At 43.5% G+C, this 25,298-nt stretch overlaps 1 protein-coding gene across 1 annotated transcript in view; it reads right to left on the bottom strand.

Annotated features, from left to right (window-relative positions):
* Positions 1-25,298, bottom strand: part of CDHR1 (cadherin-related family member 1) — a gene marked incomplete at its 3' end in the record, with an annotated part of 36,170 nt that overhangs the window by 3,805 nt on the left and 7,067 nt on the right. Inside the window, exons 3-14 of the mRNA XM_008942127.1 lie at positions 23,133-23,278; positions 22,240-22,290; positions 20,814-20,903; positions 20,126-20,212; positions 18,330-18,446; positions 16,603-16,746; positions 13,139-13,217; positions 10,219-10,319; positions 8,638-8,841; positions 5,664-5,816; positions 1,650-1,814; positions 353-420 (exon numbers count right to left, since the gene is read on the bottom strand). Coding sequence (XP_008940375.1) covers positions 353-420; positions 1,650-1,814; positions 5,664-5,816; positions 8,638-8,841; positions 10,219-10,319; positions 13,139-13,217; positions 16,603-16,746; positions 18,330-18,446; positions 20,126-20,212; positions 20,814-20,903; positions 22,240-22,290; positions 23,133-23,278 — 1,405 coding nt within the window. The remainder of the gene's footprint in view (positions 1-352; positions 421-1,649; positions 1,815-5,663; positions 5,817-8,637; positions 8,842-10,218; positions 10,320-13,138; positions 13,218-16,602; positions 16,747-18,329; positions 18,447-20,125; positions 20,213-20,813; positions 20,904-22,239; positions 22,291-23,132; positions 23,279-25,298) is intronic.

A 25,298-nucleotide genomic window follows, 5' to 3' on the forward strand; every position in this document is an offset into this window, starting at 1 on the left:
AAGGGGAAAGAGAAGGGGATTTTGGTTTGGTTTTATTTTTTCCTCTCCAGAGATGACTTTTCACAACCAGACCAAAACCTTCTCTTTCTCTTACAAACACTTTTCAAATGGTGATTGAATAGATCCTGTATATTGGTACTTCAGCTCCCTGATGTCTCTTTGGGGGCTTGTGAGTAAAGTTCCATGGGTTCATGAAGCAGATGTTTAATGATCACACTCATTTTTCTGTTGTTGTTTTCACAGAACTCACAAAGAACATGGCATAAATGTCCTTAGAAATGAGCGGGTCAGGAAAGAGCCTGTTCTTTTAAAAAGCTGTGTGGAGGTTATGTAGTTTTGTTTTTTAACTTACAGATCTGCTCCTGTTCCATAGATAGAGTATTTGACTTCTCCCCAAAGCCCTGAATCTGGATCTGTAGCCTAAAGAAAAGAAGAGAGTCATCCTTTACTCAACTGCAAAAAGAAATTCATAATTTTACTTTTAACAACAGGTCATGTAAAAACCCAAATGCTTTTCCCTCTTTGTGCCACCACAAAGGAAACCACATAAACAAATATGCACCTAGAAAACTGCAAAATCTAACACAAGGGAATGTCACTGGCTGTCCAGGGAAGCTGCTAAGATGCCACCTTGTCTCCTGGCCAGGCTGGTGCCCTGAGGCTCCAGCAGGGAGAAAGCCACTAGATGGCTCCATCCTTTGACATTTTACACATCCTTTACCAGAGATGAGGCTAGTCTCAACGACACAGAGTGCCTGCTCTCAACCCTTCCTAATAATCAGTTAAATATTAATGTCTATTCCCTAGACAAAATTATTTACTTTCCATGGAGTATTTTCTTTAAGCTCCTGCTTGTTTAATCGATTCAATTTAAAGTAATGCATAACAACTGTTTCAAGCTATACACAATATTTTAGTGTTGTATTTTAATCACTGTGTGACTTTTAGTAATACAGGTATTAGAGCAGATGATATCTTTGCTCTGGACTTCCTGACTTCCTCTCTTAGCTCAGGGTTAGGAAAGCTGTTGATTTGGTAGCAGCCACTTCCATAAGCTCCTGCTTTTCTAGGTGGCTCTGAGGAAGTGTTGTATTATAACCATTGTGTTTGGCCACCAAAATTCATGGCAGCAGTGGCTGATTCATTCATCTTCCTGTTTAAATATCTGAAAACTGGAATGTTGTCTTTGATTCCTGCATGGTTAAGATAACACACCTGCAGCCCTACTGATAGGTGTCCAATTCCACTTGGTCATAACTGGATCTTCCTGCTGGACACTGATTTCATAGAATCATAGAATCCTTTAGGTTGGAAGGGACCTCCAAGATCATCAAGTCCAACCACTGAGCCATTAGGGCTCTAAAGTCCTCTGCTAAATTTGACTAAAGCTTTCTTAGCACTCACAGACCATGTGATTTGTCTTAAAAGCAGCTGATCTTCAATGAAAAAGCAAAGTAAATTTGTTGTTCTGACAAACGTTTGCCTAAAGCTTTACTGTTGCAGAAGTGGTTTTGTTCAGCTGATTCTGGAAAGGAACTGGAGCAAGTAAAATTTGGTACTTGCCTCTGGCCGCTGGTTTTAAGGTACTTGAAATGCTCTCTTTTCTAGCTGTCTGTGGAGACATTTCTCAAGAGAAGAATGATACTTACTGTGACAGCAACTACATTTGAGCCCCCCGGGGAGTTCTCGGGGATCCTGGCAATGTAGTAGTCAGAGGAGAACTTTGGGACATTGTCATTGGTGTCCAGTAAGCGTATCACCACGTCAGCTGTCGAGCTGAATTTCTCCGGTGTGTTCACCTCGATGGCAAGGAGCTAAGAAGAGAAAACCAGGAAATGACTACAAAGCAGCTATTGTTACTTCTTAAAAGAGCTTCCTCCCACTACCCACGGCATGTTGGTTCATTTTAGTGTGGTTGGACCAGACAGGTCAACCCGGGAGCTGACAGGTTGAGAGGGAGATGATGAGCTAGGTCACTGTGCAGCCTAGGTTGATTGTGCATGCTTCAGTGGACAATCAAGCTGTGCAAAGATGACTTCAAACCTGTATATACATATTAGACTTCACACGGCAGGTGTAAGTGGTTGTAACTAACCAAAACAGCTTGAAAACCCATAACAGAAGCAAGCAAACACCCATCCCTGGGTAGCTCCTAGAACTTAGGGAAAACGAAGCACCAACTCATTTTGAATAATCCCATAAATTGAATCATGATCCTTTGCAGAGGAAGCCTAAATTGTTCATCAGGAAAGAAGCTAGGGCAATAAACTGCACCAAAGAGAGCAAAGAGATGACAGAACCAGACTTGGGATGTCTAGAAGCAGCAGTACCCCCACTTCAAATGCAGGGATCAGGCAGAATCCTGTTCCATGAAGTTTGTGAGTGCACACCAGTGAACACCACTGTGTGCCTACCCCACCCATCAGCTGAGGGGTGGAGCTGCTGGTTAGCAGCTGGTTTCTCCCATTGCTCCTCAACGCCCAGCTAAGCCATGCAGGGAAGAGCAGCCACCCCAGAGAATCAAAAGGACAACCCAGCTGTCTGCTGCACGGCAGTGCTCAGTGGGCAGCAGGCAGCTCTCAGATCCCCACCTGGGAACAGACCTGAGCAAGGGTTTGGTGAGTCACCTCCAAAGCCTCAGACAAGCACTTTTCCACAGGACTTCAGCTACTTAGCATTAAATGTGTTCTCTCTTACATCTAGTCTAACACAAAACAGCAGCAGTGTTTTTACTGCATCCTGTTTGTTCTTCAGTAGATCAGGGGAACGTCACCAGGAAGGCTGAGCTGGTAGAGCAGCAAGTTATTGCCTGGGTGGTGTGTGACTGAGCAAGAACAGTTTCACCAACAGGTATGACAACAACAGCCCTTCACAGCCTCAAGCCCATGTCTGGTCCCTGTTGGGTGGCTGCATCACACAGAATCAGCACCAGGACATCAGTCTTGGGCTTTGTAGAGGCTGAATCCAAACAACTAACACAAAGACCAATAGTCAACCATTTGTTTTTCATGCTTGGGCACAGACATAGCTAACACAAAGCAGAAGGACTCTAGAAACCTACTGAGGACAGCACACCACTAATAGATGAGTGAGCAGAAGATGAGTGAGCAGAACATTTAACTGAAATATGAGAGGCTCAACTCAAAAACCCATCTGCATGGGGTTTAATTCCCAGTAGACACATGTCCCAGGAGCTCCTTCAAGGAGGGGGAGTGCCTAAGTGAGCTTTGAGCATTGGAGGTGGAGCAGGGCTGCCCCAGCATCTCCTGCTCCATCGGTGCAGCACCTCAGTGAGATGTGGGCTGGGGGAGCTCATCCTTCCCACGCTGCTTGCCAGGCCCTGCTGCCACGTCACAGTTCCCTGGGGGACAGGCAGTATGTGGAGCTCTAAAAGGGGAGTTTGGTCACTGCATCTCTGTGCTAACTACTGTGTTTGGGAGTCTTGGATGGTGTTATGGAAAAGGAAATTTTTGAAGGGACAGTCCTTCAGACATCAGTAGAAACCTGCTTGTGAGCAATCTCAGCTCCTAAAGAAGCACAAAGGTAAAATCTTACTGCTTCTGCACGTGGAGCTACAACTAAATTACATCTGCAGTGAAATAATCTTTGGTGTTGGAATCAGCCCACCTTAGAACACCTTAAGAGAGCTTAGTATTTTCCTGTTCTTTACATTCATTTTTTTATTCCCTCTCCTTTTAGCAGCCACAGTCCAGCTATGTCAACGTGCTGACAACATCTTCCTTCAGGGGATGATTTTTGTCAGCTTACTTGTCTGCAATGCCTGATGCAGAGCTGGATTGTTTGGCTTATGCAGAGAGAGGGAAAAATCAGCATAAAACGTCAGAGGACTATGTATCAACAATTAACACAAGTGCCAGGACAGCAAACTGAGATATAATTGTAAAAGTAGCAGGTATATTTTTAAAACAGAGTTTGATTTTGGCAACTGAAGATAATTGCATTCTCTTGGACAGCTGAAAATGAAGGAGGTCCTGACTATCAACTACATTTAAGAGCCAGCCCTAAATAGAAAAGAGATTTATTTTTTCTAGTAGCCTTTGCTTCAGATAGTTTTTCAGTGCAGCTCCCAGTCAAATTAGCTTTAATTCCTCTCTCACATTTTACTGTTCAATACAAAACAGAGGAGAGGGATCAGTGCTTATAGAAAAAACACCCTGAAAATAGTTTCACAAAGCTTCTGTGGGATAAATGTTAGAAATAAGAATCTAAAATTCTAACCAGAATGACTCCATTGACAACTAAAATGTGTAGGAAGCCATTTGAACCTTTCAGGGAAATGGAGATGACCATGAGGTCTTTATAAAACATATTTGCTGTCACACAGTATTATTACATCACCCAGCCGTGCCTTCTTCATTTGAAATCTTGGCAAAGGTTCTATGTTTTTAGCAAAGCCTCGTGGTCTTTATTCAGTAGAAACAATTTCATTAAAAAAAAAAAATGAAGCACTGCTTAAGCTAAATATCTGTCTCTCTATCTATCTCCTTTTTTCTGGTAATTAATTCTTCTGGTGCTCGTGACAGTCACATTAACTACTTGGATTTCTATTAGTATTCATGAGGAGGCCATGTGTAACTTCTTTACTGGTCTTTTGGTAGTTTAACCTGAATAAATGTGTGCTTATTATAATTAGTTTCTGTAGCACTTTACAGTCCTTTCAGAATCTTCCATTTTAGTACAGCAATGATGCCTCATAGTTTTGTAGCATCTATGACCTATGAAGCTCAAAATGACTAAAGAGCATTACAAGAGGAGATATGAAGCATTCTGCAGTGAAACTTGCTAAAGACTCAAAGGAAACCATGTCACAAGGGTGAGAACAAAATCCAGAAACCCACCACTCTCTGTACAAATCAAACCTAGCATTATGCTAGTACTTGGCTGGACAGTTTTGGAAAGTTTTTAGAAATTATTATTGTAATGATTACAGGGATTGTCTACACCATTCTTTGCAGTCAGAACTAAACCATCCATACTCATGTTCAGAGGCAGCTGGCACAAAAATGGATTGCTTAATTCTCTTGTTGATGAGCCAATGAATCCATCAGGGAAGGTGATAATGCAAGGGTCCAGCTTTTGGATGAAAGCTGGTTCTTGATGGCTGGCTTAGAGCATGGCTGAGAGAGCCTCAGGTCAGCCTGCAAAAGGCCATATAGGTAGATAAACTTTGACAAAGGCAGTGAGCAATTTTTGGAAATTACCTTCCAGTCAGCTGGGGTCTTCAGTCTGCCAACATTCAACAGCATGATCGTGAACCAAATTACTTAGGACTAAGCAGGTAAAGTTCTGGCCCCAGAGAAATCAGAATTTCATCCTGTGAATTATTATTGTAAGAGCAAAAATAACACCCTTAGGGTTCAGTCTAGGATGGCTCAGAGCTACCAACATGTGCAGTTTCCACAGAGAGAAAATGCTCAACGTTTTCCACTGACTGGACTAAATCAGTTCACAGATGCATCCATTAAACCTTTGGGAGTTCAGGAACCAGAGGCAGAACTTAGTTTCCCTTACACAGAATATAATGCCACTGACAATGCATCAGACAGCTCCAGGTGGATTAAGAACCTAAATCCCATCAGATATTTAAGCCATCCTACACACACCATATGCACAGAAAGAGAGGACCCAGAAAACAGAAGTACCTTGAAGGTTAACACCTTGAATTTTTCATAGTCAATAGCAGCAGAGTTTTCCACAATTATTGTAACCTGAGCCTCATTCAGGACAGTTTGGGGAACCACTCGGAAGATGCCACCAGGTCCAACAAGACGGAGATTGAATTTAGCATTGGCCCCCTGGGAATAGAAGCAGATAGAGCATTGTTTCCAGTGACTGATGCATTTCTCACAGCCTAGATTGGCTCTGTTTCTTCACATTATATAAAATTAGAATGAGTCTTAGTGCCTAGAGCCCTCTGCTCTCCATCCCCTGGGCAAGAGACTGCTAAGAAGCTTAGTTCTATAATCCCTCCAGCCTTGGTCACAGGATGGACACAGCTTTTCTTAAAATAGATTGACAAGCTTGGTTATTCTTTCAGTGAGAATGGAAAAACCCCACAGCAAGACTGGCTAGGAGAGGGACTTTTGTGGCAAGTGGTTTTGGGATTCACACCACACAGTGTGGATAGTGCAGGTGACAGAGATGACATCAGGTGCACGTTGGCAGGCAACTCCTCCTCCTGCTTCCTGCCAAGGAAAGACAACTGAATTGCCCAGGTCAGGACAATGGACCCCTCAGAAACACAACCTTTGTCCTAAGAGCTTGTAGCCTGGGATGGTGATACAGAGACACAAAGATGGATTATTCCCAAACAGGTGCTACTCTACTGTTAGCACTGACTTAATTAAGCTAGCCCAGAGTTGCAGCCACTATATATTTTGGAAGTGAATGTACTTGGGGAGAGAGAGATGAGCTCCACTTGTGCACAATAAAACCTGACACACATGTGACAGCTCCAGGGAAAGGGAGAAGCCAAATTCCATAATATAGATAAACCTTCTAGCCAGAGAGGACCTGAGAAGCAGCAGGATCTGAAAGGTTACCACCACCTGCATGAGAGTGGGGAAGGGTCAGCCACAGCCAGCTGGCCAGACCAATTCTTTTAAACCAAATTGGAGCATGGAAGAGAAAGATTAAATGGGGATTCTCATATTTCTGCCTTACAGGGCAGGTGGGAAAATGAGCTTAGCCTACTTCAGCTCTCTGAGTTCACCAATTTCTGTGTGACATTTTTACTGTGACTAACCAGCCAGACCCACCAACTGGTGGGTGCCATGTTCTCCCCCTAGCATGAATCTTGAGATTGAAGAATTTCTAACAGTAATTTTCAAACAGGATAACTCTACTTTCAGTTGTAGCCCTGGAGGGCTTGTTATGAGCAGTTCTTGCTACAACTCTAGCTCATGTCAAGAAGAAAAGTATTCAGCAGTAGCCCCTCAAGGGTAACAGAATGATCAGGGATTCAAATGCAGTGGTCTGTGCTGTTTGGCCATCCAAACCCCTACAGCTACAGAGATGATGAGAGGCTCTCTTTTGATGGGTGGTAAAGCCAAACACACAAAGCCAGAGCTGCTGAACTATGGAAAACAGTGATGATGGGGAAAGTGGAGCAGCTGACCACACTAAGCCTTCTGTGCTTGGAACTGTACGTGACTGGAGGGATGGTGACATGGAGCAGGGAGAGAACTGCCTCCCTCCAGTAGCTGAGTGACTTCTGACAGTGATGTCTACCAAACCCAGATCTGCTTCCTGCAGCAAACCATGCTGCTGTGTGTCTCCAAGCAGACAGCCACGGGACACAGGACTGCCTGAAGGAACAACAGCACTGAGCCCTAAGCTGTGTCTGTCAGACGAAGAGGGCTTAGGGACACATTTCTGCACACTTGCAGAATATTCTTACAAGTACAGATGGCATTTCCATCAAACTGCAGGCCTAAAACATGCCATTCTGTGCTTTAAAGAAAAGCAACCCAACCCCCACAGAGCGATGCCTTGCACTGTACTAGGAAGCTTCTTGAGAAATCTGTATGGTGTTTTTAGCAATTTTTTCTGCTTGTTTTATAGCCTAACTTGCAGCCTGAATATTTTGTCAGCCTACGTATGATATTTATATATCTAGTCTCTAAATAGAAGAGATGTGCTTTGTTCCTTTCCTTCTGCAGCAACATCCCCCCTGACAATAGCAGGATAGATGTAGCACTGCTTTGAAGGCAGTCATTTATCTGCTTGCTGCAGAGCAGCAGGAGGGAGGGGAAGAAGCTGGTGGGTTTGACAGAGTACAATGCAGTCAAAACAGCACAATCCTGAGCACAGCTATACAAGAGCACTCCTTCCAACAGCAGTGCAGGTCTCAGATGCATCACGCTTCTCTTTTGTCACTACCTAACCTCAGGCTAGCTCAGATGGATGCCATTCATATAGTATTTAGCTTAGATATCCCTATAGCAACCATCACCATAGTATCTATGGGCATCACAGGTCAGTTAGGTACCAAGCTGAGATGGATGGAGTCTTCTTTTCCTTTATCTGGTTAGAGTTAGCTTGGTTCTGGCATAATTTTGAAGATTACCTAAAAATACTGCTCCAGTGGGAATAATTTATCAAAGCATGCACTGCAGATTCTGGCTGTAACTCAAGGGCCAGGAGGATAATATATTGTAATAAAACCAATGTAAGTGTACCAGTGGTATTGTTTCCAGCAGGGGCTGGGAAGATAGAGACAAAAAATGGTGCTTGAAGTTACTAAATGGATTGGAAACTCTAAGTAAACCTCCAAAGGCAGCACATCCTTGGACCTTACACTGACAGCAGCTGACTGTAAACAGTAGTTATGGGAAGTTCATTAGGACTGTTCAACTTTGGTCACCACAAGAGCTGGGCTGCAGATTTTGGACCATCCTTCTCATTGACATAACAGTACATGGCACACCAAATGTACTTCTGGGTCCAAACTCGCTGTCACAATGGACCCTACAGCTACTTTGTCTGCCCTAGGCTTTGGGGGAATGCAGGTGAAATAGTAGAGTTCCTAAAATGACATTTCCCCACCTGACAGCTCTTTCTAGTCTTTGGGAAAACAGGGCAGGCAAACTGGAAGTCCATATAGTTTCCACTTACCTGATCTGAGTCATTGACTGTAATCTTCAATCCCCTCAAGATCTCACCCTCTGGGGGATGCTCATACATGGTCAGTTCAAATCTGTTCTGGGGACCATTTTCTCCATAGAATGTTGGTGGATGGTTGTTGAGGTCGACCACACGTATCGTCACCATGGCAAACGTGTACACTGAGAGGTCACCTTCCTGACCGACTTCTGATGCCTGCAGCAGGCAGGAGAGAGAAAAGAATGAGGAGGGTGTACTCTCTTTCCTCAGTTCCATATTCAGGTGTTGTTCTGCACGTACAAATCAACCTATACCCACTAACTCATACAAAGATTCACAGCCTTGTGTTTCTCCAGAAGTCCCAGTCCATTTCACACCGACGTTTATGATGATTAGAGGATGGTGGTAATAAACCAGTCCCAATAAAGCCCCAGGGAAAAAAATCCTTTTCATTTTGTAAGCTTAATAACTCACCCTAGATGAAAGCAGTTCCCTAAAGACAAATAATCTGATAGAGGCAAGATAATTGCTTGCCTAAAATGTTGACAGAATAGAAAAGGAAGACAATCATCAAATTTGCTGTGGTGCCACAGGTAGCTGATTTTCACATTGCTGCAAGGACTGTAGCCTTGAAAACTCTGTGAGAAAAACTGTACTTAGGGTATTTAGGCAAATATTTGAAAAAGGAAAAATTACAGGGTTTTTTTGTTTTATTTTTTTAGATTTAGTCTCTGATATACAAGTCTGCTTTGCTGTCTAGATGAGCTTAATTTAAACTGGATATTGTTTGGATAGACAAGCAAACCTAGTTGTCATTTTTCTTCACTGAAAGATCAAATTTGCCTGAGTTTCAACATTTCAACATGCAGCCTGATTCGCTGGCTTGAACCTAAAATGTTTCCTCTGTCAGGATGGAAACTCCAGCTGGTGTTTTTGCAACAAAACAGCTCTCTCTAATGTGTTATTGTGCTCAAAGGGCTCAAAATTAAAAGCACTAGACTGCTAAATTTCTCTGCAGATGATAGTGTGGTTACCCAAGGCACCTCTCACTACCTGTGCTGGGTAACACAACACCCTTTTGGCTGCTCAGGCAGATTTGGTAGCCTGTGTGAGAGCCAGGTCACCACAGACATGACCAGGAGATCAGAAAAGCTTGCGAGGGCTTAACTGACCCTCTCTCTGGGAAGCACTAGCAGACTGCAGCAAACCAGAGAGATTAGGTGAAGAAATGGTGCCTGAGTTTAACTCAGACAAGAGGAACTCTGTGATCTGCCAGGTTCAGCAAGCTGCTGGAAACAACTCTCTACATACTGTAAAGGATGTTGATTCTTTAGACTCAGAGATGAAATTAGAACAAGATCGTTTCCTTTGGAAGAAGTAATTTGAGACACAAAATATCCCAAGGAACAGAAGAACTCTATATTTAGCACTCTGCTCAAATATAGGAGGTACTTTATAAAACAGGTAAAGTCAGTTGTAAACTGAGCTGTTTTAGAAAAATCATGAATTTTATTTCTTTATTTTTAATCATTTTTTTTTCCAGAAAATCGTGGCATTTAAGACCACCAGCCTTCAAGTGATCAGAGAACATACCTGAACTTTTAGTTCATACACTTCTTTCTTGAGCTGATTTGGGCTTTTTATAACAGAAATGGCTCCAGTTGTGTTGTTGATTTCAAATGAACCTTCACTTCCTGCAATAAAACCAAGATGCTGTCGTTACATGCCACATTTCCTTCTTCTGAACAAGCATGAGCAACCAGCCATACACTTCATTGAGCATCTTTGTCCATACGTGGATCCATCTCTATGAGCAGATCTAAAGCTGCTTTTCAAAAACAAAGCATTGCTATGACTGGTCACAGTGAGCTGAAAAATGCAGATGAGTGCCAAAAAGTGTTTCCTCCCCTAGGAATGCCTCAGCAGAGCTCTGCCCCTATAGGCAGGTGCCCTCACTTTCCTCTCCCCACCTTGACCAGGTTCCCTACAAGCCTCAGCAACCAGGTATCCACATATGGTATTCACTGCCATGATGCTGTCTTCTTTAAATGCTGCTTTAGACAAAAATAGACATTCCTCATTTTAATTAGCAAATGCATAATTAAGAACATTTCTCTCACTAATATTGGCTAAGGTGAGAAGTCTGACAATCTGTCCAAAAGAAATATAGTCACTCTTTCCTGAGACAGGCTGAACAAAAGGGGATTTGGGAGGATCTGGGGTAAACCCCAGGCTTTTTGCACTGAGGCATGGCAGCACAGGCAGGGCAGAGCTGCAGACTGCCTTTGCTACCACTGATCTGAACAGAAAATCAGTTGCAGGGCCACAGTCCCTCAAGCCTGATGAATGTGTCCTGAAGCAAATCCCAGCTTGCAGAGAGGCGGCCGTGTCTCATCGAAACGTCTGCACCCATTTTGCCACCCTGGCCAAAAGCAGGCTGGTGCCCAGGCAGGGGGGCAGCTGGCAGCTCAGGTGGTCCTGCCCTGCCCTGCCCAGGGCCTGTGGGCACCCCTGCCTGCTATCTCACCTACAGTCTTTCCCACAGCCTAAGCTTTGTGTTTAGAGCCTACCATGGGAAGGATGAGAGGAAAATCCTTACAATGGAGGAAACGAAGCCTTCAGAAATAAAGGATGACAACCTAAAAGCCCAGTCGTTTTTCTTTTTGTCTAACTCAATTCCAATCCTGGTTTTTAAACCATCTGATAGTTTCCTGTTTTGCTAATACCTGCACTAACTGCAGCTTCATTAAAGCCTGCCAGACACAACACTGAACAGACATCGACCCAGGCAATGGTCAATTATTAAGATACATTGACTGCAAAAGAACATCCTGACTGAGAAGCAGGTTAAGTCAATAGTTTCTAGCCACCAGACTTCATGTTATTGTCTAATTATCACAGGGAAATTGGCACGTCAGAGTATGCAGTGTTATGTGTGTTCCTCTGTACAGCATCTTCAGAGAGCTGGAGCATTTTCTAAAATTATGCTACACTCACCAGATTAAAAAAGGAAAAAACCTCACACTCAGAAAGAATCAATGACTTCCTATTTCCTGTTAGTATTTTCTTGCCCTTTAACAACCCATCCTGCAGGTACTGGAATAATGGCTCGTCGTGAGTAATGCCAGAGTCTGAGTTACAGTGGAAGGAACCTGTTGTAATCTTTTGTTCTCTATCTATTTCTTAACTTTCTATGCACTAAGAGCACATTCTTTTCCCTTCTTTTCCATTTCATGCTAACACAATCCTGTATTAATGTGCATGAGGAAAGCCTGCTCTCCATTAAGTCATACTTTGTGCTACTTACCTGTCATCCACTTCAATCTTAATTTTCCACTCTAAAAAATAATCACTTAACTTTTTTTATCCCATAGCACCTTTTTGGTCCTCTTGTATTTTCTTTGGAAATCTAATATCTTTCCTCATTACTCCTAATTCCCTTTGACATTTTCCCTAGTTCATCTGTCTTTGCTTATTCTTCACACTCAATTTCTCCCTTGTCTAGCATATTTTTTTTCCCACTTATTTGTTTTTACTCCTCATTCTTCACCTTTCTTTTCACCTTTTCTCATTTTCTGTCTCTTCTGCAAGCTTTTTTTCCCCCCTCTTTGTTTCTACCTTCCTATTACCCTCTTTTATTTATTCCCTTACACTGAAGAGAAGGAACCTCAGCATGGGTCCCACCCCACATCAAGAGGGATGGGACTCCAATTGCAACCCTCTCTGCCCTCTAGACCTTGATTTTAGATCACATAACACAATAAATAACTTACTGCATAGCTCTACAACTACACCTCAGGTTTCTCTGATGAAATTTTGGGCTATCTCACACCTGGGTGTAGTCTTGTTTTGGAGGAAGAGAACCAAACAAAACTAAATTTGTAGCTTGGAGTTTAGTTGAGCTAAGTTATTGACTTCACCAGTAATGAATCATCAATGCAGCTAAGTCTCACATTTATGCTATTAAAAGATGTGTGACAGACACTCTCAGAATAGCTGATGAAAAGCATTAATCTTCTGATAACATCTACTCTCTTCCAGTGGAGTTTACAGCCAGTGGCTCTTCACTGGGAAATATAATTTCTTCCAGGAAATCAGAAGTTTGACCCTTGAGCCACTTTAATCACAATATTAATAAAAGTATCCCTCTAAATACCATGTCTGGGTCTCCCAATTCATTCTCCGGCCTCTCAGATTAAATGATAGAGATGCTTGATGGCAGTGAATGCACCTCCCTTTATGCTCTCCAAAATGACAAGCATGCTACTGATGCCTAACAAATCAGCAGCATTAACAACTCCAAGCCCAGTTCTGTGAAGCAGATACTAAAACTCAGTGAACTGTATCATGGCTGTTCTGTGGCAGACAGGGTCCTGGCATTGTTCAAGGTACCTGACATTATTTCAGGAGAGCTTGTCTCAGCTTTATTAAACTCTGGCATATCCCATTCTAATTTAATGTCAGATCTAGTTTGGGTTGCCCTTCAGATTTCACACAGGACAGGTCTACTCACCATTCACGATGCAGTAATGAATGCTGTTAGGCTTTCCTCTGTCTCCATCAAGAGCAACAACAGTAAGGACCTCAGAGCCCTGGGGGGAAATGGGAAATCACAGTCTGCGTGCTGAGATCAAAGAGCAGTGAAATTGCAACTGCATATCCATAAACTGAACTTCTGTAGGTCTTTCTGCAGCAGGGTGTAGGGGGGAGAGTGGCTGCGTTTGCTTCTGCTCGATGGGGAATGCAGCAAGGGCCCCTGACTTCCTCCCAGAAAAACTCAGTGCGTGGCTTTGCAGAGTAGGAGCAGAATGCTGCTCCTCAGACCAACTCTGGGATGGGTTGCCCAGGGAGGGGGTTGAGGCCCCATCCCTGGGGGTCTTTAAGGCCAGGCTGGAGGAGGCTCTGGGCAGCCTGATCTAGTGGGAGGTGTCCCTGCTCATGGCAGAGGGGTTGGAACTGGGGGATCCTTGTGGTCCCTTCCAACCCTGACAGATTCTGATCTGTTTTAGCAGAGGACTTTAGAGCCCTAATGGCTCAAGGGTTGGACTTGATGATCTTGGAGGTCCCTTCCAACCTAAAGGATTCCATGATTCTGTGTCGTTCCTAGATGGAGAGTTTTAGGTGTTCCCAGTGCTGCTGCAGCTGATGCACTGTACCTCCATTGAAAGTGGGGACATCTCCACCACTGCTCACTCCCCATGGAGCCACTGTGCAACCTGCCCTCACCAGCTCACTGCCAGTGCCCCACCACCTCCACCAATGGCACAGCAACCTGCTTTGGTGGGTCTGCCTCAGTAGTCCCAGGAGGGCCAGGGCTTGCTGCAAGCCTGATGCACTGATTGAAAGTGGGGACATCTCCACTATGCTCACTCCCCATGGAGCCACTGTGCAACCTGCCCTCACCAGCTCGCTGCCAGTGCCACGCCACCACCTCCACCAATGGCACAGCAACCTGCTTTGGTGGGTCTGCCTCAGTAGTCCCAGGAGGGCCAGGGCTTGCTGCAAGCCTTGGAGAATCCCCTGCAGCTGGCCAAGAGGCCAGTGCCAGTTTGCCCAGTTCTCCTGTCCTTTTTCCCAGCTTAGCTTTGGGGGAGCACCAGAGGACAAGCAGGAACATGGCACTACTCCCCACGGACTGCTCTGTGCCCACTGCTGTGGCAGTGCCCGTGGCACAGCTGTGAAACCCCTGCAGACCTCGTGTGCCCGTGGGTATCTCAGACCCAGGGGCTGGCTGGCTGCAGGAACAGATGGAAGCCGTGGCCAGGGACATCTCCTTTGAGCCACAGACCTGGACAGAGGATTTGGAGTAACCAATCTGAGACCCGAGGCTGAGTTTTGGTCACTCTCAAGAAGCCCTCTGGCAGCTGCTGTGTGGGCTTCCTGGCCTTGCTGTGTGTCCCAGGGCCACACAGTGTGCTGAGACACAGGCAGCTGCTGAGAATTCATCAGGTCATTTTGGTCCTACCGAATTAAGTTCAGATGGGCAGCAAGAGCAAACAGAGATCACAAAGCAACTTGGCCCACAGAACATCTAGGGCATAAAATTGTGATGAAAATTATAGTGATTTAACTGTCCTTAAACCTTCACTGCCTTTCTTTCTGTGCAAGTGACGTGGCCGTGGGCCACACGTCCAGAACTTGTGTCCTGGAGACCATTTGCTCATGTGACTGCTCCTATCAACTCAGAGGCATGATGACTGTCAGCATTAAAATGCTCACCCAAATGGCAACGAGCTGTGCAATTTAGGCCTCTGAACTACAGTTTTCCTGTCTGGGGCTGCAGAAGCAAGGAACATTGAATTAACTGTCAGCTAATCACAAATGGAAACAAGGAATATTTTCATGACAAGCCTTGAGTGAATTTTTCAAACGAGCAAGTCTCTGTTAGAGCAACTGGAAGTACAGAATTGTGTTTATTATTACTTATGCTGAAAGCTGCAGTAAAATCTGCCCACGGGGCAAAATGCAGTGCAGTCCCTTTGAAGGTGACAGAGTATTCATAAATGCTGACGACTCCACCAAGGAGAAAAGAAGTAAGTTTACAAAATTAACATCAAATATGTAAACAACACTCAAATCAGCTAGAGCCTCTCTCTCTGTGGAGTCCATTCTAACAGCCAGACCCACGCTGTGAATGACCGACTCGTGCTTTCATCATTATAATATCATAATGGTGTGAGTTATGAGCTCAAGCTGGATGTAATTAACATTTATCTACTCCCATTTACACAGTAAACACTCACTCCTGTGTGCACCTGATAGCTATTTCAAGATCTATATGTATTCATGCAGAATAAATCGACGTACATAACATCACTCATTCCAAACATCTGCAAAGTACACAAGTGTTACTTCTCTGCCCTGCTGGAGTGTAGCAGCCTGTGGAGCACACAGCCATGCAAGAGCTGCAGTGTACACTGGAGTTCTCAGCAGCAAGTAAAGCCACCATCTCTCCTAAAACTCAAGGGGAGATCAGGTGAAGAGTGTGCAGTCACACTGACAAAGAGATCAGCAGTCTAATGTTGGGTGATTTCATGAGCAGATAGCTTTTCTCATCCTATGTATGAAGAAAATTATAGTTAAATCTCAGGGTATCAGGGTGAAAGCTCATCCACACACAGTAACATGCCACTGCTTAGATAGAGAGAAAATTCATTAGCTTGCAGCTTCAAGAATAAGAACATCTTGCTGAAAGCATTGTGGTGGATATAACTACTAATTTGCTAAGCTGTATACTCCCTTTTAAACAAATCTGCCATTAGGCATTTCTGAGGTGCTGGCACAGCCAGGAGCTCAGTGCACACCCTGGTTCTGTGTCTGGGATAGATCCAAAGCTGTACAACCAGCAGCAGACACGTGCTGACAGATGCAGTGTCCCTGTTGGACTGATAATCTGGTGGGTTTTAGGCAGGGTCCATTCTGCCTATCTGTCCATCACTGAGCAGAAGGTATCCTGCATTTTGGGGATGTCAGGATTGCTTCTCCTCAGGTGATGTTCATGGGACAGCACAAAATGTCTACAGCATTTGGACAAAGATTCTCCCCATGCCTTGCACAACCAGCAGTCATGCTAGATCTGCTAGAAAATAACAGCACTGTGACACCACACAGCACACAAAGACACAAAGGCTTCCAGCAAGATGTGTTCTGGTGAGGTAACTGGCAACCTGCTTAAGCTGTCAGCCAAGTGCAGGTCTCAGCTACACAAGAGCTCTTAGTCTCTGGGCTTAGACCACCGTAAATGGGGAGAAACCTTTTGGACTTTAATGACAGCAAGAGGGAGCCTTGCATGGCAAATTTGCAGTGGATGTAAATAAGAAAGAGTTTGAGATTGCATCAGCTCATTTCAGCTAGTAATCCAGTCACAGTTTAGGTCCCAGTTTCCAATAAAATCTGTGCTGGAAACCATAGGGCCATCTTGACTGACATGTGAAAGATTGCACTTGTTCTCTTGTTGAGGCAAAAGCCAGTACTCACTGCAAGAGTATCCTCATAGACATATCCATAGTAGGGAGTCCCAATGAACATGGGAGGGGTGTCCTGAACATCCTCCACATTGATAGTCACTGTTGTTGTGGCTGAGAACACTTTGTTGTCTCCCCTCAGCTTCCCACCACCATCCTAGAAGAGAAGTAGTCATCAGATCTCTCTGCTGAAACGTGTTGGCAAATCAGCTTATGGCACTGCGTGCACCTCATCAGCCTTCAGAAGCACAGTCCCTTCTCTGCACACACAGATTAATCCCTGTGCCCTATTCCTTTCTCTTTTCCATTTGTCCTGCTCCCTTTCTGATTAGGGAGGCAGCTTGTAGTGTCTCAAAAATAATTTCTTACATTAAAAATTGTTGTGCCAATATACACAGTCATACATGATCTTTTATCAACAACACAGGGACAGGGAATTCAAGGTGGTGGTTTGTTTTTTTTTCTTGTGAAAAAGAAATGCTAGAAACTGATGCAAAAAGTTAATGAGTAAGGCCTGCAGTTTTTCATCCACATATACCCTTTTCATGAAGACAAGACAATGCAAGTTAGTGCATTTCTAGGGGGAAATTAAACAGTGCACACGATCAAAATCATCTAGGGACTCTTGTGTGACAAAGCAACGAGGAGCTGGGCAGCCAAGAACTGTTAGATAGCCAGAGTGTACTGACAGTCTCTGGGGAGCTGACTACAACCAACTCTGTGCCACTGATACAGCCGAGCCAATTAGAAAGATGACTCACAGCTTCAGAAGCTTTTAACACCCTCAGTCTCAGAGCACCAGATGGAGGTCAGCAGTGATGCTGCTGTATAAGAGTGTGAAGTGTTCAGCATGTCTGCTGCACCACTTCTAAAAATTACATCTTTAAAAAAAAAAAAGATACACTCAGTTTTTCCTCCTCACTGCCTCAAAGGCAGCACTTAAGCCCCATTTTTCATAAAACACACAAAAAATGAAGTCCTCATAAGTAACAGCAAAATCATCCTCATCCCATCCATGTGTGACAGGTCCCCACAGGATCCTGAGACATTTTACTACTCAAACTTTCAATGCCTAATGAATCCTCAGCTGTGCCATGGGCACAGCACCGTTGAGAATGACAGTGGCAAGAAAGGATGTGCAGCAATGTTTGCAGGATTTGAATAAGCTCCTGCCACAGGCTGCAGAGAATCAAAAGAAAGAAAACAGCTACAGATATTTCCAGTAAAGAAGTCCAGCAGTTGTGCTGCAGTGGGTCCAGCTCTGCTCTGTGTCTTACTGTGGCTACTGGCACTGCCTGCCTGCCAGGGTTTTGCCCTTCTTGTGGTAGGGCCATGCCCTGGACAGCAGGAGGGAGCCCTGAGCTCCTGCATTCACCCAGAGGCTGATGCTTCTTGAAGCTGGGACGACATACCCCAACCCTTCACATCTAGGTGACGCTCAAAACGCAGAGGTGACTGTGCAGGGGGGCTCAGCAGCCTGGCACTGGGGCTTGAGTGAAATGTGGGAAGTCCACTCTCAAATGCTTCCAGAAACTGTTCAGCAGCAGACCCTGGTCATCTTCCCTCCCTCACATTTCCACGTTACCTTCCACCCCTCCAGATGTTAAAGAGGGTGATGTGCTGCCTCAGTGTTATGCTTCGTGTTTCAGCAATCTGAGTCACGCTTGTATTTCAGCTAATCAGCCCTGCTGAAATACAACCCCTCACCACCTCCTTCAGTTTCAGATAAAAGCTTTATACCTTGGCTACGACGACGACAAAATGTGTTCTTGATTTCTCATAGTCCAGGGTAACCCCCGTTTTGATGCGCAGGACACCACTGTGACGGTCTATTGTGAACTTATTAGCATGGATGTTCTAGAAGAAGAGATGAAACAGTCAGAGATTGCAGGTATGGAAATCATATTGCTGTAGGGATTCATCTTTTATTTCCTCTGCTATGGGAAAAGACCAGAATAATGACACGGTTTGGGTGAATAATGTATTTGATGAATTTCACCTCTGTGTGTTTATGAACAATTCATGAACCCACCACGAGTCTCTAATTATTCAGAATGTAGCAGTTCCTGGCAGTGTACATTTTTTAAATCTTTTAGTGTTTCATTGTGAAATCTTAAACTTTGGTTAAAACAGTTCATTGTATGGAAACAGGTTAGGGAGGCTTAACAGAAAAGAAGATTAGAGGAAAAGGAAGATGAAAAAAGTGTTATCTCTTAGTGTTTCAAAGTTCTGCTGGCTTAATAAAAAGCAGAAAATTTGAATGCATAGATTATTGTTACAAGAGTAGTGGTTTGGTGATCTTTTCTGACCTACAAATAAAACCTAAAAGACATCTGATTGCCCAAAGGGCTTAAAAAATGTCTCCCTCCATTCGTCTGGCCTGGAGATATCCATAAACACACCTCTATTTGGGTGTCCATACACAATGGCCATTGTTGGATAATTTTGGGGCTCTTCAGTAAAGGTCACTGCCTATGTCAGACTTTTGGAGAGGTTTCTTTTTTTCTGTGCAACTTGAGAGTTTCCAGAGACTGTGCCAAAAGACACAGCAACATTTTTTTCAACAAATACACATATTTAGCATCCTTTTTGCCCCACGAATATATCAACTAGACATAAAAATCTGAAATTGTTATACCTTGGCTTCATAGTCTATCAGCTTACTGGAAAAAGCCCTGCACAAAATTGAATCCTGTAGGTATTGTATTTTAAATGGATCATAACTGGTGAAGTCAAAACTAAATTTCAACAAGGCACTCAAGGTGTTCTTTCACAGTATGCCCAGACTCTCAACAGGATTAGCTTTAGTGCTATGGAAATATCTTGCAACTTGTTTCTATATTTGTATGCAATATAAACATGTATCCAATGTTGTATCCAAAGCTTCTTGAATAATAGGAACTACAGCTAATCTGGACAAAGCTGCTTGTAGGAAGGAGGAATTTGAGGGATACAATGCAAAAAAATCACCCTTTTGGCATGCTGGATTTCTGTAATACAGAAATTTGGCTTCAGATAGGCAGCCTTTTCTGTTCTTCACCATTAGGCAATAAGTGAGATGCCAAACTGGCATGGCTTTGTCAGTGAAAAGACTCAGTACCTCCTATTTCACACTGTGATCCAGGTTTGTTATGCAGCAGCCTGCTACACCCAAGCACATATTTGGGTTTCCAGTGCAGTTTGCTTTCTAAAGAAAGGTATTTCATGCTTTAGAAATCCCCTATGTACACAAGAGGGCAATTTAGGCTTGTTCTCCCTGCCACTGCAAAGCAAGGGCCAGCAAGAGCCCTGCTGTGAGGAGTCCTGCTGGCAAGCACAGGAGTGACAGTGGCAGCTCCAGCTCCTCCTGCTGCCTGCTGGACTGCTCTTGGCTGCTTGCAACTGGCCAATGTCCATTTTGTCAACGCTCATTTCCTTGTGCACAAATTTTGTCCTATGCCAGTAGCAGGCTCAACCCTCCAAATCCTTTTATAAACCTAATTTCTGGGATCTCAGTAAACGAGAGAGGATTTTTGAAGGTACAGGTAATACCTTACCTGCAAGAAGTAGGTAATGCTTCCTCCAGAACCCGTGTCTCTGTCCACTGCCTCAATCTTAAAGATACTGCTGCCAGAGGGACTGTTCTGTGACCAGAAAGAGTTGCCAGAAGTCACACAGAAGTGGAAAACCAGGTGATTTAGAAGAAATGAAAAATGAGCATGCAAGAAGGCAGAAAAAGAGAGTGATGGTAGAAAAAATATAAACACATTGATCTGTTTTAGCAGAGGACTTTAGAGCCCTAATAGCTCAATGGTTGGACTTGATGACCTTGGAGGGCCCTTCCAACCTAAATGATTCTATGATTCTATTGAGGGAACCAAAGAGCAGAGAGAAAAGAGAAAAGATTTAAAAAGGATGAAACTGGAGAACAAGAAGGAAGAAGCATTTTTGGGAATAAAAATGACAGAAAATATCAGCTAAAACAGAATGCAACCCATCCCCACTGAAGTCAATTCTGAAAGCTCTCAATGAGACACATTTTGGAGCTTACCCACAGAACAGAGCACCTTAGGTACCTACAGACTTATTCCCTAAGTTTGTAGTGAATGTTAAATATCTACCCAAACCCTAAACCAAAAGAATGGAAGTTAGTCCTGTACATCTAGTTACTTTACTGAAAACACACCAGCTTCTCTTTACATCCTATCAAAATATACTTTCTGTATGCAGATAAACTTCACCAACCTCTGGGACTTGGACTATATAAGGTGTATTGATGAACTCTGGGCTCTCATCATTAGCATCCATGACAAGGATTCTGACTTTTTCAGAAACCTGTAGTAAAATACAAAGAAAATATTGTAAGTCAAGCTGACTTTCAACGTGTAACTGTTCATTCATCTCCTGAGGTGTAGTCAAAGGCCATGAAACATTATGTTGTAACAGAACATCTCTGCACTACCAAAACAGAACATGTAAAAGAAAGCACAGAAAAGCCCATAATCCAGAATTTGCTTTGTAGAGAACACCCAGGTACCTCCACACTACATAAGGAGTCTGAGTACTTAAGAAATTACAGATTTGGGCTGATTTTCAAAAGTCTGTCTTTATTGCATTCAAGATACTATGATGTATTTTATGAGAAAACATTAAAGACTGTAAAAATTGGTATCTGACAGCCAAAAGCCTTCCTTAATGCCTCATTTGATATCATGATACTAGGTTAACAGCATGCATAATTTGGATGTACAAATACATGCCACTTATAGGTAACAATCTATATTGAACAAAATGTGTGTTCTTGTTCTAAAAATACAGAAGCAAACATATCTGACCAACCAAATTTCCCAGCTGTTTGCAAGTGGATATGTGGATGCAATCCTATTATTTCCTATCTGAGAGAGGTTGCCAGGGCAGCTGTGTCTGTAGGATGCTGGCACCTTCCAAACATTTGTTGTAGTAATCTTAATCTGTCTGAGATGAGTAAGAGCTCTAGAGTTACCCAGTCTTGTGGATAGTAAGATGGTCCCAATTTTGTGGCACCTGCAGTGATGAAGCCCAGGTCCTTTTATTGGCAGACTGACATTCTGGCTGTGACAGCATCTGTCCCTAAACTGAAAATGCCAAGGGAATTTGTAGCACTAGGACTGGATGCTTGAGCAAAGCCTCAGGTAAGTCCTTAGTGATTAGATGTGGCCAAAGCTCTGTTCAGCAGCAGAGAAAAAAAACCCATGCCCCCTTAGCCTAAGCAAATCTTCTTAGTGTCATGCCAGAGAAACATTGTGGGAGTGGAGTCACAGTCAGCTCTTGAGTGCACAACAGTGGTTATTCTAATGTCATGTATTTCTCCAAAAAAACCTCCAGATCTTTCTCAGGTATCCATCCTACTGAGCTGACAGTGAGTCTTCACAGGAAGCTGTTGTAATTCTGCAGGCCACTATCAGTCTTTCATCTCAATCTACATTGCAGTTATCCTCAAAGGGCTGAGCAAGGGGCTGGAGTGAGACTTGAGTGATCAGGAGCTGAGTGGCTCTTGAAACAGGAGATAAGACTCTAATGAGATTTTATGTTTTCTCATAGGATGACATAGTTGCTGTAAGGTACCTGATAGTACATGTAAAGTGTATGGGGACAGACAGTTTAACAAGATACAGCATAATTAACTACTTACTGTACTCAGGCCATCTGAGATACTGACAATAACTTCAACCTCATCTTCCTTCTGTAAACCAAGAAAATTCCTTTGTTAGAGAGATGATGTTTGCCACTGGGAAAAGGGACTGCAGGTTTAAAAGTATCTCAGCAGGCAGATGAAAGTAACAATTAGCACCACAAGGCAATCACAGCAGAGGTTAGCCCCAGAGACTCCAGTCTGTGAGGCTCCTTGGACTTTCTGTGGCTGCTGTCAAGAGATGGTTGGTCTGGGAATCCCTGTTGTCCTGTAAAGTGCTTAGCAAAAACCAGTTGTCTTTTTCAAGAAACACTCCCTAAAAAGGCACGATTGGTTCAGAATTCTTCTCAGGATACAGTATTTTGAAGGGTTTACTAAGTACTGCATACCCTTCCCTGTGAAGGACAATATGAAGTGTTCAACATCTGTGTTCCCAGAATAAGGCTGCCTTCAGGCCACTGCTGCTGGGAACACCTTTAACCCACATGGCTAGGTGGGCTAAAGGGCTGTGATGTAACTAGAGAAGCATCTTGGAGCACTGCTTACACAAACTGTACTGCCTCCTGATGACAGGGGAGTCCTCTGTCTGAGGGCTAGTGGACTGCAACAGCCCCTAAGCTCTTCATGAGGTGCAGGTGGGAGAAGATAGGAGTAAAGAGTAAACTTCTCTTTTGGCAAAAGCCAAATAGACAACTGCTGAAAAATTTAATAGCTGTTCCAGTGGCACAAGCCGACTGGAAAATAACATGATGGGTGAAGTGTAATGTAATATACTTTTCAGTTCTAAGCCATGTTCCAGTGGCAAATAACTTGGCATAGTCCCTCAAAGCCACAGGTGAAATGAAACTGAAGGCACTTCCACAGACTCATGGAATGGTGCCATTCCACTGTACCTCTCTGTCAAGCTCCTCGATCAGCGTAACGTTTCCAAGGTTCTGGTCAACAGAAAAGTAACGTCTTGATCCAGCTTCATAGGCCAGGCCATAAGTCACAGGATCTCCTTCTGGATCAGTCCCATTCAGAGTGTACACATGGGTACCTGAAAAAATTGCCATTCAACAGCATTCCCCTGTGGTTACTTCAGTCACTGAATACGTCACTGGTCTGTTCCTTAGGAACTTAGACACCCTGTAGCAGACAGCTTTTGTGAATCAATTCCATTCACCAGGAGATATGGATAGGTAGACAAGTTCAATAATCCTGACTGCAAACTTCTAACTTACTCTTTAAACCCAGCTGATCAGTGCTGGTTTCTCTCACTTTAGGCCCTTTCCTGTGCAACTGCACCTAGATGGATGCTGCTCACCTCATAGTGTTGACATAGGTGACAAGCTCTTCACTAACTCTCAGCCCAGGTGAGCCAGAAGTGATGCTGCTGTATGACTGGTGACAACCCCAAAAGCACCAAAGAGGCTCTCACACCCCCTTTCTACAGGGGAACAAGCAAACTGCAAACTAGGAGGCAGAGGAGAAGGGCAACTGAAGGCAGTGCTGCCACAGGGCTGGATCCAGGCTCTGATGTTCAGGAGATGCAAGGACATTTGCAGACTTTTCTGCTTTCAGAATTAATAGATGCAAAAGTCTCCTTTCCCACTTCACACCCCCTCATTCACTCCCTCTCATTAAATTCTTTACTTAAGACACTCGCTCATGCTCATACTAGTGAATAAATTCTCAAAACTCATCAATGTATTTCTTTCGCAAGCTGGGGAAAGAGAAATTGTTATTTCTATTTTTAAACATTTGATAATTTGGTGCCAGTTTTTCCTGTAAACTGACTTTGTTTGTGAGAACTGCTACTTCCTGGAGGAGTTATAACACCCACGTTTTCAAAACATGGTAAGGGTTTATTAGCATTTCCTTTTTAAGGCTCACATGGTCTGCCATTCTACTGAGTATCTCCATCCAAATAACTTCAAGCACTTAAATATCAGCTAACTGAGCCCGAAATATAAAACACTGTTGTTGTTTCCTTCCAAGCTGCTGTGCCTCAGGTAAGATACCTGAGCTATTCAGGTTGCAGAAATTCAGAACAAAAGTTCTGTTCTGCATCTAATAAAGTTCTCTGCACTGGGAATAACTGCAGCCCAGTGACATCAGCAGTGGCATTCAGAAAACAGGACTGTCTTCTTTGCATAGCAAGAGATTATACTGAGCCATGTGGGATCTGTGCTTACGTATGAGTAAACTCTCTTATGATAATTACCAAGGCAAATTTTGGCCAATTTTGTACAGAAAAACATTCCCATTGCAAAAAGCCATGGGACCATAGCAGAAGAACCAGCAGACCCTGCTATGGGCTGGCTCAGCCAGCCAACAAATGATCAAGGTTTTCAAAACAGGTTGATAAAACTACAAAACCCTTTCTAAATCTTCTTGGACTTTTCCCACAAAACAGAGCAGAGAATAACAACTGATCTGTAATTGAGATCCTCAGAAACTAGGAGGGAAAGACAACGAGTGTGATGAGACACTTCTCTGACTGTAAAAACTGAACTGTAGAAGTACAAAGATATATAAGGAGGGGAATAGAGTGGACCCAGTACAGAATAATGTCCTGAAAGTTCACCAGCCTCCTGATACAGCTGTCTACACAGGAGATAGAAACTTCCAAGCTTGTTGCAGGTTCTGAAGCATCAGCACTGACTGCATTTATTTTTGTTCCTCAAAAGCTTAGCTAGAGCTAATGTCTCCTACATTTTCTGGGAATTTTCGTACAAGAAAAATAGGAATTTCCTTGCTAAATTTGCTGCTAAATGTTAAAAGGAACATTGATATTGGTTCAGACAGATTACTGAGGTTTCTGAGCAAGTAATGAAGGACATCATTGATCTTTACACTGTACTGTTTGCTTCCTAGCTAAAGCTGATACTTCATTTTTCATAATCCAGGACTCTTGTGTGCCTTTTAAATTGGATTGTGGATCAAAATTTCTTCTCTAGCTCATTATAATTCCTGATTTTGTCTGAATTGTAATTTCATTGCACAATACTCTCCATATCATTAACACCCTGGGAACACTTCTCAGCACAGTGTTAATGCCAATTAAAAATCTCCTC

Source organism: Merops nubicus, unplaced genomic scaffold (genome assembly GCF_000691845.1).
Source record: "Merops nubicus isolate BGI_N331 unplaced genomic scaffold, ASM69184v1 scaffold1726, whole genome shotgun sequence".
NCBI classification, from domain to species: domain Eukaryota; kingdom Metazoa; phylum Chordata; class Aves; order Coraciiformes; family Meropidae; genus Merops; species Merops nubicus.